Source organism: Nilaparvata lugens, chromosome 12, assembly GCF_014356525.2.
Source record: "Nilaparvata lugens isolate BPH chromosome 12, ASM1435652v1, whole genome shotgun sequence".
Lineage (NCBI taxonomy): Eukaryota > Metazoa > Arthropoda > Insecta > Hemiptera > Delphacidae > Nilaparvata > Nilaparvata lugens.
The window spans coordinates 2,206,112-2,226,563 of NC_052515.1; the positions used below are offsets into that span (position 1 = coordinate 2,206,112).

General features: G+C 33.8%; 1 protein-coding gene across 1 annotated transcript; it reads left to right on the forward strand.

Moving 5' to 3' along the window:
- Positions 1-6,060: 6,060 nt before the first annotated feature.
- Positions 6,061-13,969, forward strand: LOC111053584. Its single transcript, XM_039439418.1, has 4 exons — positions 6,061-6,214; positions 7,196-7,333; positions 9,049-9,193; positions 13,757-13,969. The coding sequence occupies exons 1-4, from the start codon at positions 6,147-6,149 to the stop codon at positions 13,967-13,969; spliced, it is 564 nt and encodes a 187-aa protein (XP_039295352.1). The 5' UTR covers positions 6,061-6,146.
- Positions 13,970-20,452: the final 6,483 nt, after the last annotated feature.

Here is a 20,452-nt window from a genome sequence, read left to right on the forward strand (position 1 = left end):
TAGTAGAGTTCCGTTTAAAGCTTTACAGGTTTCTGTATTTTGATTTATGCTACCTTGCAGTTGGTTCATTTTTGTGGACATATTAATCTGTTTATTTTGTATTTCTTTAATACTGTTAATATTTTTGTCAACTGTAGTTGTTAAGGTTTGATTGACAACGGTAATTTGTTTGTGGATTTCTTGGTGGCAATCAGCCTTAATGTTATTTGTTATATCCTGAATGGGTGTAGTGATTTGTGTGGTTAGGTTATCTATCCTTTCATTGAGTTCACATGTAACCGTATCCAACCTTTCCGATAATCCTGCCGTAACTTTATCCTGACTTTCGTTTTGTAGAGTTATCATTGCTTTTAATTCTTCCCTATGATTCTCTACTTTAGTTTCAATATTATCCAACTGTTGTTCTACTGATTTTATAGCGCCTGCGGTCTCTTTCATACCCTGTTCCACTGTTTGTTTATTTTCCTCTTTTACTGTAGCAATCTCTTTCTTAATCTCCTGCATCATATTATCCATTGTTTTTTGTAACATAATATTGAAAGTACTGCTAGTTTGTTCCATTATTACCTTTTGAAGCGGATCTAACTCTGTGATTGAAAATATACTTTGTTTGCCCAGGTGTGACTCGGCCTCCGGCGATGCGGGTTCTGCAGGCTGCTCCTCGCCCCCTTCAAAGTTGATCTCTGCTATCCGTTGATTCAATGGTGTGTCAGCGGCGTCGATTCGAGTGGATGATAGAGGTTGCATACCTGGTGGATCGAAGACTATCGACCCGACGCTTCCTGGTTCCCTTTCTCGTGGCGTATTGGCATCTACCGTGGTGGGGTTTGATGTGCTTGGAGTCGACAAAGTGGGATCTGTGCAACCGCCGTACATATATGAAACTTCTGAGTTTGCGGGAGTGTGATTCATTATGTCAAATATGATAAATGCTAATTAAAAAGTGATAAATGATAAGCGAAAATGCTTAAAAAGAGACACAAACCGGGACTTACAGTGAAACAGTGATGTGTAAAGTGTTTGGATACTCATACGACAAGGTATTTATACTTAAGTTTTTTATAATGCTCTAGCGCCCCCAATGTTTTGTTTTAATTTATTCTTGGCTAGTTTACAGGCTGTGACTTATTTTCCAACTGGCTTAAACACATAATATATTTTTGACTAGAAAGTAATAGCAGTTTAGGCTTATAAAATATAATCTCTCTCTATGAACATGTATTTATTACAGTACTAATAATATAAAATTTTCTTTAAAACATATAATTTCTCTTTATTTAAAGCTATTGATTCCCCAAAAAGTAATACAAATTTCACTTCGCCAGATTTCCTCAAAACTCGTATAAGTTATCTATAATTTTCAATATGGTTATTGACTTAATTTCAAATAATTATTCAATGAGCTTGGCTCTCATCATCAGTCCCACGTTGGTACGGCATGTTTTTTATGTCACGTTATTCTTTATATTTAAATAACGATTAGCCTCCTGCTTGGCATCAGTCGGTAAAGCATGAGATTTGATATAATTATATAATTAGGTCGTGGTTTTCTAATAGTATTCAGTCTTAAAAATCTTGATAGGCCTAGGTATGGGCTTCTCCTATAACTCTTGTAATTCAATAAAAATAAATATATATAAATATGATACTTATACAATAGTGATGAGGAATAATAAATAAATTGCACACCATAAACGTTTCATACATATATTACACAAATAATGCAAAAAATAAATCGAGGCAAAAAATATATAAAGAGCGATAAAAAATATAATATAAAAATAGAACAATAATTGAAATCAATAAAATATCACAGGCTAAACTTTATATTCTAGATTTATGGCACGAATCATTACCATGTGCCTTTATCTAAAAATCATATGCATTCTTTTGCATGTAGCTGCGATATGCGCTTGCTAATACTTGTCGACTTGGACAATTCAATTAAAATATGTGCTTTAAAATCAGCTTGATAAATTAGCCACTAATAATCCAAATATATATATATTAAAATCTCTAGTACTTAGTAGATTTCTTTGTATCGAATATATATTTTTATCTCAGGTGCAAGATTCGGCACCTGACGGAATAGGTAGAGCCATTCATCTAGTGAATTAGAGCTATAATAAACTATCGCAAATTATATTGCAAAATTAAATGTCATATGCATATGTTTTAATAGCCTAGATTTTATACTTCTTTGATTTAATAGAAATTTCTGAAATATTGATCTATATTTTTCTTTCAATAAAATACCTTTAATACTAATTTTACTTGCGCAAGTATTACTCTTATTAATTTCTTAATTTATAATAAAAACCCTTTCGGCGAGCTAGCTTTGATCATCAGATTAATTCGAAGCACTAGGGCGCCCATCACTAATTCAAATTTATCACTCACGTGTCGAAAATCTTCTTGTAAGCCGCCGATGTCGATCCAACTCCATGTGGTCCGGGAATATGGTAGCTGGAATCGTCTCCTCCAAGGGGTTATACATTTAATTAAAAATGAAAATGACTTCCGCTTCACAATAGCATCACGAAGTCTTTTAAGAAATTTAATAATTTAATTTAACTTTAACTTTTACAAAATCATTATCAAGGTACTACGCTCTACAATATTTGGGGTCCTCTCCTGGTGGCATTTGGTTGGCGAGTGCTGGTTCTCCTTTCTCAAGTTTTACAGATCCTATTTCCGACTTTCAAATTAGCATAAAATTTAAATATCTTAGTCCTCCGCCATTTAGGGTCAAATAGATCTTACAAAAAATATCAAAATATTGCTTAGATTATACGATTAATAATTTCTTTGCTTTCGAGCCATATCGATAACATAGACTGTACAACAATTCAACATAGATTCCGAACATTTATAGAAATATATATAAATATTTTTGAATTGGCCTACAATTGCCGCCTATTAACTGCCGTTTTACTATTGGTGCATGCAAATTTTATTCGGTATTCATGCGCCTGGTACCTCTTATTTCCTGAATACATTAAATTATTTTTATTTGGTTTATTTGTTATGCTCTTTACATGCTAGCTAATATTCTATACATTAATATTAATTTCATGCTACCTAATAATTAGCCACGTGATCAGATGTTTTTTCACATTGCACACCATCTGATTGCAATAAAGCTTTGCCAAGGGGTTTTGGTCAGATTCTACGTTTCTCGATTTGATCGATCTCTAGGTCACCGATCCGTGAATACATGTACCTAACCTCAATCTTCAAATATTTTATATAATAACCTATTTATGAGCAATAAAATTCCTTCAAATCCTTTTTAGGTTTTTGTACCATTTAGCCAGAACAAGCTGATGCTATCTAATCTTAGTTATTATCTATTTGGCGATATTAGCCAGTTACTTTATTTTCAGACCTATTACTGTTTCGGTTAGGGATTTTTATCTACCCAAATTCGATACCTTACAAAGTTACACTCAATGATAAAATGTAGCGCTGACAAAATTATTGTCTACGTTTTGTTTACTCTCTTGAACGCCATGCACATATCACCCCAGCCCACATTGCTAGTTCAACATTAAAGCATCTCGATCAAAGGCTTTTTCGAATAGTCAAGCTTGTTAGAGATATCTTGAAATACGGTAATCCGAACTATTTTGAAAATGATTTCAAATTTGTCTCTGAAGGTAGGAGAACAGATGCTTCACATACTAGAACCGGAGAAAGTACTTTAAGGATACCCAATCATCGAACTACTATTTTCACAAAATCCTTCCTTGTTAGAGCCTGTCGAGCATGGAATGCACTTCCCGTTATTATCAGGTCCATCGAGAGCCGAGCGAGCTTCATCCTGACTTTAAAAAAAACATCTTTTGGAACAAATGACTGAAACTGTCCGGCCCTAGAACGATCACATGACAACCATCCCCCACCCATCCCACAAATACAAACCTTTAAACCTGTTATAGAACGAATTATATATATATATATATATAATATATATATATATATATATAATATATATATATATATATAATATAAACTCATGTTATTCCAATTATCCACTGCATACTGCTGTATATTACTGAAAGTTGATTACCCTGATCTACTTTCAGCCTACTTCATTTTATTAATCAATTATTTGATCTCATCTACCTATATAATATTTTACTTTATCAATTTTCTGTTTTTTTTTCTCTTAAATATTCATATTGATTAAAACTTTCACAATATTCCCATTAATAAATAAATCCTTAGTTTAAATAATGAAATTAACGTTTTGGTAGAGAGTTAGTGGGGAGGATATTTTTAATATTCTTTCCGAAGAATGGACATTGATATGTCCAAAGCTCCGCCAATTTATGTAGATGCATAACAATATAATTATTATCTATAGTTATTATATTAAAAATTGCTTTTTCATATCATATACAGTTCAATAATTATTTTCTTAGTCTATATCATGTAAATTCATCTATAATTTTGCTGTATTGTAAGCTATTGTATATAAGTGTATAAGACAGTATATATTGTAATCTACATAAATAAAGTACTCAATCAATCAATCAATCAATCAATCTCTCTCTCTCTCTCTTTCTCTCATTCTTTCTCTCTCTCTCTCTCACTCACTGTCATTCTCTCTCTAACTCTCATTTGTTTACACTTTTTCTCGCAGATCTCGAACACCACAGAGCATCAGTAACCCTATTTGTAGCGGAGTTCCTCCACAAAACTCTGTTTGAACTTCGGCGCATTTTCAAAAAATCCTTTGCATTCACCGTCAGAAACTGAGAGAGCAAAATAAAAAATCGAAAAAAAGCTGAACAACACAAAGACGGCTAGAAAATAATTGAATTATATGTGTGAGATTTAGTCAGTATACCCCCGTAAATAACAATTTTACTCCCCGTTCAATTTATGCTGCCAGGTTTTAGTGAAAATCATTCTCTCTCACTCTATTGGACTGACTATCTAGCTCCCTTTTCTGCTCTGTAGACTTTACTGGTTTGTAAAAGGTTCAACGTTGTAATATTTCTTTTTTTTGTTTATTTTGCGTGCCTCTATGAACCACTATGCATTTTCGAGGATTGTGCACGAAAACCAGTGTTAAAAGGAGAAAATTATAATATTATACTGTATTTCACAACATAAACTATTATTATAACATCCATAATTCTTTATAATTGACCGAACGCAGTGAGGTCTATGTTTTAACTCGGATTATATTTAGTCTGTACTGTCTGTATGTATGTAACTCATTTACGGCCAAACGCGTTGATAGCATTCTATGCGATTTGGCAGGAATATTTCTTTCTCAAACTGCGCGTCGATGTATACACAAGATTTTTTTTAAATTTTGCATTTAAACGATAGTATGAAAGGGAAAGGAATTTCCTCCATACTCCGATATTAGAATTATCATCTACTCTGAAGATAGGATTAATCAGACCAAAGACCTTAAAGATGCATAGACTCACATGCAGCGCTAGTGTCGTACTTGGAATTGAAATCGGCCATTGAGGGGGGCAACCTATAAGATTATTACATACCAATGCCTTTGTAATCTATAGTATTACAAATATATAGATATAATATTATCTCGTGCTAAAATACCCCAATGGCGGCCTTCAATTTCAAATAAAGTTATCATTGGGAAGGCATAGGCATTGTGGGTCTATATCTCTTTAAGGTCTTTGAATCAGACTATAGAATTATTCCTAATCAAAACAGCTGACAAGTGGATTATTCATTGAATGCATTACACAGATGTCTGGAGAAGCTGGTGAACAGGTGACCACAGATACAGAAAACTGCGTGAGGTTTACTGTTCAAAGAACTACCAGTTAATATTGCTTTAGCTCAATAATAACTAAAAACTAATGGATAGAATTATTTTTCTTGGAAGAAGGAAGGGATAAGAGAGAAAAGAGAAATAATAATTCACTCATCTTCATCATGAGTCTCTCTCATTTTTTTCGTTTTCTTTTAGCATTGCGCTGAGACTTGAATTCGAACTCGTTGATAATATTCATATGCAACGTCATCGATCTAGTTTTAAATTTATTGGTAGTCATGCTTCAATCATCCAACACACTTGCATTGAGAAGCTGTTTGTCATTTAGGTTGCACTTGGTTTCAAGTTTTATAAAGTTTTCTAAGTTATTTCAAGTAATATGGAGTTTTTTCTAGTCTTCAAAGCTTACGTCATCATCTATCTCATATCGTTTCCATGTAGACAAGTGTAAGTTCCAAATATTTAATCAATATTTTATTACAAAGAAGCTTCAATAGATTAGGTTAGAATCCTTATTCATGTAAATTACAATATTCATTTATAATTTCTACAAGAGATGCATTGATTGATTGATTGATTGAGTACTTTATGTAGATTACAATATATACTGTCTTATACACTTATATACAGTAGCTTACAATACAGCAAAATTATAGATGAATTTACATGATATAGACTAAGAAAATAATTATTGAACTGTATATGATATGAAAAAGCAATTTGTAATATAATAACTATAGATAATAATTATATTGTTATGCATCTACATAAATTGGCGGAGCTTTGGACATATCAATGTCCATTCTTCGGGAAGAATATTAAAAATATCCTCCCCACTAACTCTCTACCAAATTGACTGGGAGAGAGAAACTAAAGATACTCCTTGTAGCATATTTCTCTCTGATTTTATATACTTAATAATATATTCTAGCTTACTAGATGAAAACGGCCTATAGTGAGGTACACGTTATAATGACAGTGGAGAAAGATGGGAGAAAACCGTTGCCGAACCTCTGTTTTGTCAATGCCTTCATTAGACGGTAGCTGATACAGGTTCATTGATGTAATATTGACTTTTCATTTAATGATTAAAATAATCAATCCTATTCTGTTAAGCAAGGAATTATATTCTTCAATAATTTCATAATGAATTTTCATATATTAAGATGAAGTATTTTGTTAATTTATTGATAATTCTACTAAGAGACGATCTGGCAACAGAGCTAAGCAAGAAAGAGATGGCGCTATTCGCTTTGTTGAATGATAGACAAGGATAGAAATACCATTGCTAATCAAACACTGCCATTAAAACGTGGACCTCACTATAAACAACATTCATTCTGTTTTCATTGAAAAAACTAAATTTTTCCACTTTCCAAACTGAATTTTTCTGAGAATGATAGAATGATATTTCTATTTTTCATGTAGGAATGGAGCAATCGATTACACTGAACATAAAGTGGTATCGAGGAGAGATGGCAACACTGTGACTATCTTTGTTGGTAAAGAAAGACATATTATTTTTAATTCAAGACAAGAGTTTCCTGCGGATTTAACTAAAGCAGTGTAAGCATATTGATTTTTCTTCCTACACATTTTTCCCCTTCACATCCTAGAGTCAGTCATTCTGCCAATGACGTCATTGCAATAGTGAGGTCCACGTTGTAATGGCAGAATTTAATTGACATTTATTTATTTAATTATTATTAAACGAAAATCACAATTAAATGCTATAAATCACCCCGAAGACTTCTGCAACTGCAAAAATATTGCCAACAGGGTAAACAGCTAGATGGAAATTCGATGAGCACTACTATACAAAAACTATTTGTTCCCGGGCTGACACCCTGTTAAGCTGTTTACCCTGTTTTAAATATTTTTGCAGTTGCAAAAGTCTTCGGGGTGATTTACAGCATCTGATTTTCGTTTAATAAGAATTATTATTATTATATGTAATACATCCCCAAAATTCTATATTGGGCAGACCGGCCGTAGCTTCAAAATAAGATACAATGAGCACATGAAAGCAGTAAATTCAAATTCAGAATCTACATATGCAGAACATTTAATAGCCACAGGACACAATCACAAAAACATACATACAGATATCTTCAAAAAAGCCAGAGACTCAACACACTAGAACAATACGAAATTTTCAAACACCTCCACTATGACAAATCCAACTTATTAAATGATCAACTTAACTTCAAATCAAATGTAATATCTTCCCACATTTTGGCCACACAGTCCAACCCATAAGAGCAAGCGCCCCTGGTGTCAGGCTGATGAAGCTCCTCTTCAGGAGTGAAATGCATTCCTCAATACTCCAATCAAAAGTAAGTGTTTTTTCAAATATTTACTAGTAACACAGTGTCAGAACTTCAACAAAGTTAATAATTATTCATTAATAGCATTTGAACAAATGCAACTACCAATCTATTTTCATTTGTAGACTTATTCATTTATTATTCATTATTTTACAAAGGCGACTTTCTAGAAGTATTTGGTAATGATGATGGGATGAATGATAATACAATGAAGGTAGAGTTATGAATGAATAAAAATTATAAGTTATGCTATCCACTTGGTGTTAATACCATTACTAATGGTAGAGTCACTCCAACATTTTCCAATAACACACTTCAAATTACAATTCAAAACACGCAAAATTTCAATCTGCAGCATAAATGAAAGAGTTACGAAGAATCGGTATCAATGGAGGGTGCAGTCCAAAGAATGTCAGCTGAGAGAATACCATTAAAACTCTATAATCTTCAGCCAGTAGGTAAAAGAGATGTTTGTTGACCACACAAGCGGTGACAATAATAAGGTGCGTACAGATATACGCGCCGCGAACATGAGCAATTCACTTTTAATCAGCTGACTATATCTGTATTTTTACAGAAACGGTAAGATACAGATATGAAAAGCTTGGCATCAGCTGATTAAAATTGAATTGCTCATGTTCGCGGCGCGTAAATCTGTACCTACCTTTGGGATTAATCTAATGTTTATTTGAATATATTGCTGGATATGTGAGTCAGAACAGGTCACAGCCTAATCCTTGTTTGTAAGAAGAAGAAGGAGAAGAAACACAAAATTAATTTTGGATAGTAAAATGAATTAGATAGAAAATTTGCACAATTTAACAAAAAATCATCAAATATTTCGATCTATAAAGAGGACCACGTCATAATGGAAGTGGAGAAAGATAGGGAAACAGTGTTGCCAATTCTCCTCCTTGCCACATTTAATCTGTATCGTAATTCAATGTTTAACAGGTGCTTTCAACTGGATGAGAAGGCAGCCAATTCCCTGCCAATAGATCCAATGCAATTTATACTTTTCAATGAGGATAACAGTGAAAATTCAATGGCTAGCTATTTTTCTCATCAGTCCACCAGAATATTCTCATGCCAGACAGAAGTGAGTCATATAATATATATTATATATAATCTACCCTATTATATTAAGCGAGCAATTTCTTTATGCCTGTATATTTTTATATTTCGATATCTGGTTGTTTATGTTCAACGGATCTTGAAAACGGCTTAACGATTTTCACGAAATTTGGAACATAGTAGGTTTATGATAAAAAAAATCGATTGCACTAGGTCTCATCCTTGGGAAAACTCGCTGAACGACATTAAAAGGATAATTTATCCTTGGCTGAAACAGCTGTGGATAGTAAAAAAGTTTTTTTTTCGAATGTGAGAATATTGATACTATATAATACCATGACTGCAAAGCAATATATTGAAACCAAAGACCTTAAAGATGCATAGCTCTTTGAAACTATAGACCTTATCCTATTATATTAAGCGAGCAATTTCTGTATTTATATATCTGGTTACTTATGTTTAACGGATCTCGAAAACGGCTCTAACGATTTTCACGAAATTTGGAACATAGTAGGTTTATGATATGAAAATTCGATTGTACTAGGTCTTATCCTTGAAAAAACTCGCTGAACGATATTAAAAGGATAATTCATCCTTGGCTGAAACAGCTGAGACTTTCGTCGTCTGTGGATAGAAAAAGTGAGCGAGTGATTCTGTGGAAAATCAAAATATCGCATCCCCGAAATTCATAAACTGACGTATAGCCAGCCTGTGAAATATAAACACGATCATTTTAGAGAATTGTGTTCTGTTTATCAATAAATAAAAATAGCGAGCGAAGCGCGGTGCCCCAATATTAATATAATGAAGAGAAGAATTAGCTTATAAATGTACGAGATAGGAAATACACGAATGACGCATCATCACGTCTCAACTACTCAACTGATTAACTTGAAATTTTGTTTAAAGATTCTTGATTTATCGAGGATGGTTATAGGCCTATTCTCAGCTCTTCAGTTTGTCACAATCGGTTTGAGTGCTCCATGTTGATCCAACCATCAATCCATCTATCTATAATATTAAAAAAAAATCTGGTGTGGTACACTCACACAACTTTCCTTGCTCATTGAACTGGGAGCCTCATTCTTAAACGACAATAATTTAGAGAAATAACATAATGACGATTGGCGGCAACATAATCATTTGAAACTACGATCAGACTACTGTATATGTGTGTATATAATTGTTTTTAGAGTACTTTTTCCTTTGTGTAAATTGTCAAGTCAATCGGTTGATTAGGAATGGAGTTATCGTGTTCACAGACATACACACATACACACACACACAAACATACACACACACACATACACACACACATACACACACACACAGACAACACCCAAAAATCATGTTTTTGGACTCAGGTGACCTTGAAACGTATAGAAAACTTGAAATTAGGTTACCTTAATTTTTACTTTCCTTGCCCTACTACCATAGGTAAGGAAAGTATTGCTTTCCAAAAAAAATTAATGTACTCCAATTTCAAGTTTTCTATACGTTTCAAGGTCCCCTGAGTCCAAAAACATGATTTTTGGGTATTGGTCTGTGTGTGTGTGTATGTGTGTATGTGTGTATGTGTGTGTGTGTGTGTATGTCTGTGAACACGATAACTCCATTCCTAATTAACCGATCGACTTGAAATTTTAAACTTGAGGTCCCTATACCATGAGGACCCGACAATAAGAAATTCAATAAAATTCAATTCAAGATGGCGGAAAAAATGGCGGATAATTACTAAAAAACCATGTTTTTCACGTTTTTCTCGAAAATGGCTCTAACGATTTTCTTCAAATTTATATCATGGATAGCTATTCATAAGCCCTATCAACTAGCATAAGTCTCATTTCTGCGAAAATTTCAGGAGCTCCGTAATATTCTTGAGAAAAATGGCGGAAAATGACTAAAAAACCATGTTTTTCACGGTTTTCTCGAAAACGGCTCCAACGATTTCCTTCAAATTTATACCATGGATAGCTATTTTTAAGCCCTATCAACTGGCATAAGTTTCATTTCTGGGAAAATTTCAGGAGCTCCGTAATATTCTTGAGAAAAATGGCGGATAATGACTAAAAATCCATGTTTTTCACCGTTTTCTCGAAAACTGCTCTAACGATTTCCTTCAAATTCATACCATGGATAGATATTCATAAGCACTATCAACTGGCATGAGTCTTTTTTCTGGGAAAATTCCATGAGCTCCGTAATATTCTTGAGAAAAATGGCGGATAATTACTAAAAAACCATGTTTTTCACGATTTTTTCAAAATAACTTGACCGATTCTTTTCAAATTCATACTCTGTATAGTTATTTATCAGCTCTATTAACTGCATGAGTCTCCTTTCTGGGAAACTAATGGGGGTCCACCCCATCCTTGAGAAATGGACTTTGTAACCTCCTTCTCGTGCATGAGGTAGGTAGGTAGAGCAGTTCATAAAAAAAACACATAGTCGAGATATTTCATCTGTAGAACAGCTGTTTTGACGACTTTAAAAAAATGACGACTAAAAAAATCATTGAATTCCACAATTTACACAAAGGAAAAAGTACTCTGAAAACAATTATATATACACATATACAAAAGTCTGGTCGTAGTTTCGAATATGAGCAAGGAAAGTTGTGTGAGTGTACCACACCAGATTTTTTTTGGAAAGCAATACTTTCCTTACCTATGGTAATAGGGCAAGCAAAGTAAAAAACATTATTTGACTTATACACGTTCGTAAATGAAAATTCACGGATGACGCATCATCACGTCTGAACTACTGAACTGATCAACTGATCACCTTGAAATCTTACGTGAAGAATCTTAATTTTCCAAGGATGATTATATATAGAGGCCAATTTTCTTTTCCATTTCTCTATCTCTCAATCTTCTAATTAATATTAAGAATGTTATCAGTGTATACATTTACAAAATAGAAAATACATGTCTTATTATAGAGGAAGCCATTGGCTAAAGCATGTATGGGATATGAAATGATTGACGTATATAACAACTAATGAACTGATTAACACGCAGTATTACGTAGAGATTCTGAATCTACCCGAATCTATAATTCAACACTAGCAGGTAACCAGGGATCCGCAACGCCTCAATTGAGAACTTGACAAACTGAAAAGTTGACCTAATGAAATCTTAAATAATTGAAAATATGCCTATAACCATCCTCGGTTGATTAAAAATCTATATGAAAAATTTAAAGTTAATCAGTTGAGTAGTTGAGACGTGATGATGCGTCATTCGTGAATTTCCTGTACCGTACATACGCAAGGCTGTTCTTTCCACTATCATATTATAGATTTTAGATTGTGTGAATTTAAAGTTTGTTTTTTATAGATTACTAGCCGTCAGGCTCGCTTCGCTCGCCATATCCGTCAAGCCAGGGGGCTCCGCGCCCTGGACCCCCGACTGGATCGTCCAAAAATGAGATCAGCGGGCTCGCTTCGCTCGCCTGAATTTTTCATTTGAGCATGCTTCATTCCATCAGAAAGTCAAAGTACTGAGAAAACGCAGAAAAGCTGTGAAAAACGTTGGGAAAACGCTGATTTTGGGCGTAACTTTGATGAAATATTAAATTCACCTCATCACAAAATTTTTAGACCCTAGCTACCAAATAAACCTCTGTACCAAATATGTACATTTTCTGTCTATTACATGATGAAAAAACGGAGAAAACGCAAGAAAACCGCTAATTTTGGGCGTTATCTATTATTGGCGTTATTTCAAATTCCTTCTAACACAACCACAGACAAGAAAGAAGAATTAAGGAAGAAGAAAGAAGAAGTGGAGTTCCTTCTACTTTATGACACTACATTATTACACCCCAGCTGAGCTTCTGTAGTAAATTTGAACATTTTCTGTTCATTTGTTCTCGATAAAGCTGAGAAAAGCTAGCGATAAACGCTAAAAAACGCTGGAAAAACGCAGATTTTGAACGTATCTTTGGAATTTTTTTCAAATCCGTTCTTAGTGCGCCTCTAAAGGGCCAGCTGAGCATACCTACCAAATTTGAACGTTTCTGGTCCGGTTGATTTTTACTTCTGTGAGTGAGTGAGTCAGTGAGTCAGTGAGTGAGTGCCATTTCGCTTTTATTGATCGAGCGAAGTGAGGTCTAAGATTCAAGTCGACGGCTTAGAATTTCTCTTAATGTTTAAATGTTAACATTTTTAAATTTTTGTATGTTTATAAGTTGCGCATTTACGGCGAAACGCGGTAATAGATTTTCATGAAATTTGACAGGTATGTTCCTTTTTTAATTGCGCGTCGACGTATATACAAGGTTTTTGGAAATTTTGCATTCCAAGGATAATATAAAAGGAAAAAGTAGCCTCCTCCATACGACAATATTAGAGTAAAAATCAGACTATAGAATTATTCATAATAAATCAGCTGACAAGTGATTACAAAGCTGTGTGGAGAAGCCAGTCTATTGCTGCATTTCCATAAGGTCTATAGTTTCAATCAGGTACTTGTGGATGAGAATACTGCGTGAGGTCTACTGTTCACAGAACTACTAGTATATATATAGATAGATATAGATTATCAATGTGATAACTTGTGTTACAGCAAATGATTGGCTGTTTCAGGGCTTGTTTGTGTTTCTTCATGTGGAAAGGACATACAAATACGATACCGCTGGAAATACTGCTGTGAAAAGTATAAAATATAATTCGGATGTATTGAAAGTTCAAAATGTGATTTCAAGACTGCCTTCTTGTCTTGCTTCCATTCCAAAAAGTGTAGAAGTGAGAGAAAAAACTTACAGAGAGCATGGAGACATCATAAAATCTTCAGAATGAGTAAGTTGATAGTTTTCCAATAAATACTCTTTCTCTATCTCTCAATCTTCTAATTAATATTAAGAATGTTATCAGTGTATACATTTACAAAATAGAAAATACATGTCTTATTATAGAGGAAGCCATTGGCTAAAGCATGTATGGGATATGAAATGATTGACGTATATAACAACTAATGAACTGATTAACACGCAGTATTACGTAGAGATTCTGAATCTACCCGAATCTATAATTCAACACTAGCAGGTAACCAGGGATCCGCAACGCCTCAATTGAGAACTTGACAAACTGAAAAGTTGACCTAATAAAATCTTAAATAATTGAAAATATGCCTATAACCATCCTCGGTTGATTAAAAATCTATATGAAAAATTTCAAGTTGATCAGTCCAGTAGTTCAGATGTTATGATGCGTCAAACATAATTTTCCTATCTTGGACGTGTATAAGCCAGTTCTTTCCTTAATAAAATCAATTCACTTTTATAGGCTCATTTATTCAAATTAATAAAAATAATAATATAACAACTTATAGTAAGTTAATCAGTTGAGTAGTTGAGACGTGATGATGCGTCATTCGTGAATTTCCTGTACCGTACATACGCAAGGCTGTTCTTTCCACTATCATATTATAGATTTTAGATTGTGTGAATTTAAAGTTCGTTTTTTATAGATTACTAGCCGTCAGGCTCGCTTCGCTCGCCATATCCGTCAAGCCAGGGGGCTCCGCGCCCTGGACCCCCGACTGGATCGTCCAAAAATGAGATCAGCGGGCTCGCTTCGCTCGCCTGAATTTTTCATTTGAGCATGCTCATTCCATCAGAAAGTCAAAGTACTGAGAAAACGCAGAAAAGCTGTGAAAAACGTTGGGAAAACGCTGATTTTGGGCGTAACTTTGATGAAATATTAAATTCACCTCATCACAAAATTTTTAGACCCTAGCTACCAAATAAACCTCTGTACCAAATATGTACATTTTCTGTCTATTACATGATGAAAAAACGGAGAAAACGCAAGAAAACCGCTAATTTTGGGCGTTATCTATTATTGGCGTTATTTCAAATTCCTTCTAACACAACCACAGACAAGAAAGAAGAATTAAGGAAGAAGAAAGAAGAAGTGGAGTTCCTTCTACTTTATGACACTACATTATTACACCCCAGCTGAGCTTCTGTAGTAAATTTGAACATTTTCTGTTCATTTGTTCTCGATAAAGCTGAGAAAAGCTAGCGATAAACGCTAAAAAACGCTGGAAAAACGCAGATTTTGAACGTATCTTTGGAAATTTTTTCAAATCCGTTCTTAGTGCGCCTCTAAAGGGCCAGCTGAGCATACCTACCAAATTTGAACGTTTCTGGTCCGGTTGATTTTTACTTCTGTGAGTGAGTGAGTCAGTGAGTCAGTGAGTGAGTGCCATTTCGCTTTTATTGATCGAGCGAAGTGAGGTCTAAGATTCAAGTCGACGGCTTAAATGTTTAAATGTTAACATTTTTAAATTTTTGTATGTTTATAAGTTGCGCATTTACGGCGAAACGCGGTAATAGATTTTCATGAAATTTGACAGGTATGTTCCTTTTTTAATTGCGCGTCGACGTATATACAAGGTTTTTGGAAATTTTGCATTCCAAGGATAATATAAAAGGAAAAAGTAGCCTCCTCCATACGACAATATTAGAGAAAAAATCAGATTATAGAATTATTCATAATAAATCAGCTGACAAGTGATTACAAAGCTGTGTGGAGAAGCCAGTCTATTGCTGCATTTCCATAAGGTCTATAGTTTCAATCAGGTACTTGTGGATGAGAATACTGCGTGAGGTCTACTGTTCACAGAACTACTAGTATATATATAGATAGATATAGATTATCAATGTGATAACTTGTGTTACAGCAAATGATTGGCTGTTTCAGGGCTTGTTTGTGTTTCTTCATGTGGAAAGGACATACAAATACGATACCGCTGGAAATACTGCTGTGAAAAGTATAAAATATAATTCGGATGTATTGAAAGTTCAAAATGTGATTTCAAGACTGCCTTCTTGTCTTGCTTCCATTCCAAAAAGTGTAGAAGTGAGAGAAAAAACTTACAGAGAGCATGGAACATCAATAAAATCTTCAGAATGAGTAAGTTGATAGTTTTCACAATAAATACTCTTTCTCTCTCTCCTCTAAACCTTTCTTTATAACCGTTATTCAGTATAAATTAGAGAATAATCCAGTAAATATTGTAACATACACAATGAAGAACTCTAATCTATGGCAGTGTTTGATTAGCAATGGTATTGCTATCCTTGTCTATCATTCAACAAAGCGGATAGCTCTAACTCTTTCTCGCTTTGCTCTGTTGCCAGATCGTCTTTTAACAATGTACAGTTGATAATCAATTCACAAAAAAAACCGTACCAAATTTGAACATTTTCTGTCTATTACTTGATGAAAGAACTGAGAACGCTAATTTTGGGTGTATCTTTGGCGTTATTTCAAATTCCTCCTAACACAACATTATTACACCCTAGCTCTGCTTCTGTACTTAATTTGAACAATTTCTGTTCATTTGTTCTCGATAAAGCTGAGAAAACGCTGGAAAAACGCTAATTTTGGGCGTATCTTTGACGTTATTGCAAATTTCTTCTAACACAACATTATTACACCCTAGTTGAGCTTCTATACTAAATTTGAACAATTTCTGTTCATTTGTTATCGATAAAGCTGAGAAAACGCTGGAAAAACGCTCAATTTGGGCGTATCTTTGGCGTTATTTCAAATTCCTCCTAACACAACATTATTACACCCTAGTTGAGCTTCTATACTAAATTTGAACAATTTCTGTTCATTTGTTCTCGATAAAGTTGCGCATTTACGGCGAAACGCGGTAATAGATTTTCATGAAATTTGACAGGTATGTTCCTTTTTTAATTGCGCGTCGACGTATATACAAGTTTTTGGAAATTTTGCATTCCAAGGATAATATAAAAGGAAAAAGTAGCCTCCTCCATACGACAATATTAGAGAAAAATCAGATTATAGAATTATTCATAATAAATCAGCTGACAAGTGATTACAAAGCTGTGTGGAGAAGCCAGTCTATTGCTGCATTTCCATAAGGTCTATAGTTTCAATCAGGTACTTGTGGATGAGAATACTGCGTGAGGTCTACTGTTCACAGAACTACTAGTATATATATAGATAGATATAGATTATCAATGTGATAACTTGTGTTACAGCAAATGATTGGCTGTTTCAGGGCTTGTTTGTGTTTCTTCATGTGGAAAGGACATACAAATACGATACCGCTGGAAATACTGCTGTGAAAAGTATAAAATATAATTCGGATGTATTGAAAGTTCAAAATGTGATTTCAAGACTGCCTTCTTGTCTTGCTTCCATTCCAAAAAGTGTAGAAGTGAGAGAAAAAACTTACAGAGAGCATGGAAACATCAATAAAATCTTCAGAATGAGTAAGTTGATAGTTTTCACAATAAATACTCTTTCTCTCTCTCCTCTAAACCTTTCTTTATAACCGTTATTCAGTATAAATTAGAGAATAATCCAGTAAATATTGTAACATACACAAATGAAGAACTCTAATCTATGGCAGTGTTTGATTAGCAATGGTATTGCTATCCTTGTCTATCATTCAACAAAGCGGATAGCGCTTTCTCGCTTTGCTCTGTTGCCAGATCGTCTTTTAACAATGTACAGTTGATAATCAATTCACAAAAAAAACCGTACCAAATTTGAACATTTTCTGTCTATTACTTGATGAAAGAACTGAGAACGCTAATTTTGGGCGTATCTTTGGCGTTATTTCAAATTCCTCCTAACACAACATTATTACACCCTAGTTGAGCTTCTATACTAAATTTGAACAATTTCTGTTCATTTGTTCTCGATAAAGCTGAGAAAACGCTGGAAAAACGCTAATTTTGGGCATATCTTTGACGTTATTGCAAATTTCTTCTAACACAACATTATTACACCCTAGTTGAGCTTCTATACTAAATTTGAACAATTTCTGTTCATTTGTTCTCGATAAAGCTGAGAAAACGCTGGGAAAACGTTCATTTTTGGCGTATCTTTGACGTTATTGCAAATTCCTTCTAACACAACATTATTACACCCTAGTTGAGCTTCTATACTATTTGAACAATTTCTGTTCATTTGTTCTCGATAAAGCTGAGAAAACGCTGGAAAAACGCTAATTTTGGGCGTATCTTTGGCGTTATTTCAAATTCCTCCTAACACAACATTATTACACCCTAGTTGAGCTTCTATACTAAATTTGAACAATTTCTGTTCATTTGTCTCGATAAAGCTGAGAAAACGCTGGAAAAACGCTAATTTTGGGCATATCTTTGACGTTATTGCAAATTTCTTCTAACACAACATTATTACACCCTAGTTGAGCTTCTATACTAAATTTGAACAATTTCTGTTCATTTGTTCTCGATAAAGCTGAGAAAACGCTGGGAAAACGTTCATTTTTGGCGTATCTTTGACGTTATTGCAAATTCCTTCTAACACAACATTATTACACCCTAGTTGAGCTTCTATACTATTTGAACAATTTCTGTTCATTTGTTCTCGATAAAGCTGAGAAAACGCTGGAAAAAACGCTAATTTTTGGCGTATCTTTGACGTTATTGCAAATTCCTTCTAAAACAACATTATAACACCCTAGTTGAGCTTCTATACTGAATTTGAACATTTTTTGTTATTTGTTCTCGACAAAGCTGAGAAAACGCTACAAAACGCAGATTTTTGGCGTATCTTTGACGTTATTGCAAATTCCTTCTAACACAACATTATTACACCCTAGTTGAGCTTCTATACTATTTGAACAATTTCTGTTCATTTGTTCTCGATAAAGCTGAGAAAACGCTGGAAAAAACGCTAATTTTTGGCGTATCTTTGACGTTATTGCAAATTCCTTCTAAAACAACATTATAACACCCTAGTTGAGCTTCTATACTGAATTTGAACATTTTTTGTTATTTGTTCTCGACAAAGCTGAGAAAACGCTACAAAACGCAGATTTTTGGCGTATCTTTAGAATTTTTTCCAAATCCGTTCTTAGTGCGTCTGTAAAGGGTTACTTAACATACCTACCAAATTTGAACGTTTTTGGTCTGCTAGATATTCAGTTCTGCGAGTGAGTGAGTGAGTCAGTCAGTCAGTCAGTCACTGAGTGAGTGCCATTTCGCTTTATTATATATATATATATATATATATATATATATATATATGTATATATATATATATATATATATATATATATATATAGATTTTTTTTATTTATTCTAATTACAAGTTGCAAGCTGAATTTGAGTCGGAACAGGCAATAGCCCAATAGGCCTACCTGTTTGAAAGGAGAAAAAGAAGACATTGTAAATACTGAAGAGATTAACGTTTCAATAATAAATTTTGTCCATAGTTTGAACTCTTTTGTTGCAGGGGAAAACGTCAGAATTGAACTTTATGATGCTAACAAAATGAAGCAACTCTGGCCATCTACATAAAGGAATTACGAGATAACTGCTAGCTGATTTTTTATACAATATTAATATATATACTTATACCACATATTTCATATATAATCATCTGGTACATGATTGTATGCTCTGTACACATCTGTTAAATCAAAAAGACAATAAATTAATTATACTCAATAAAATTTGCCGGTTTCTATTGATTTTGAGAGAACACAATTCTAAAGACGTCAAAGATGCATAGACTAACATGCAGCGCTAGTGTGGTACTTGGAATTGAAATCGGCCATTGAGGAGGCAACCTATAAGATCATTTCAAACCAATGCCTTTGTAATTTATAATATTAATAAAACAAAATAAAACTTGTAGCACCCTTTATTTATTAAAAAACTTAAAATAGTTTAAACTTTGAATAGTTATAGTTAATTATATATAGATATAATATCTCGTGTCTCGTGCTAAAATACCCCAATAGCGGCCTTCAATTACAAGTAAAAGCTATCATTGGGAAGGCATAGGCATTGTGGGTCTATATCTCTTTAAGGACTTTGATTCTAATGTTTTGTAGCATTCATTTACTTCCTCTGTAGTTCTTATTAATGAATATTTATTATTAAACGAAAATCCCAATTGAATGCTATAAATCACCCCAAAGACTTATACTACTGCAAATATTGACAACAGGGTAAACAGCTGGATGGAAATCCGATGAACGCTACCATACAAAAATCTGGTGTGGTGCACTCACACAACTTTCCTTGCCGTTATGAAAATTGATCACCTGACGCTAGTGTACTCGCGCATCTCAAGTCTTCTACTCAAAGATATGAGACAGCTGGTGATAGGTCAATAACGCTGGAAACACACAAGGTCTGCTATTTCTTCGTAGTGAATGATTTAATAGAACCAACAGTTTGCAATTTAATAATCACATTCTCTCGGATTTCAAGCTTATTTTCAATTTTAGGTGGAAATGTTACTGGACATTAATTGCAG

Excerpts from the sequence above, each read along its gene's own strand:
- LOC111053584 (XM_039439418.1), top strand. The coding sequence starts at position 6,147 with ATGGAGTTTTTTCTAGTCTTCAAAGCTTACGTCATCATCTATCTCATA. Across the intron at positions 6,215-7,195 it reads TCGTTTCCATGTAGACAAGT|GAATGGAGCAATCGATTACA; the intron begins GTAAGTTCCAAA and ends TTTTTCATGTAG. Across the intron at positions 7,334-9,048 it reads GCGGATTTAACTAAAGCAGT|GTGCTTTCAACTGGATGAGA; the intron begins GTAAGCATATTG and ends AATGTTTAACAG.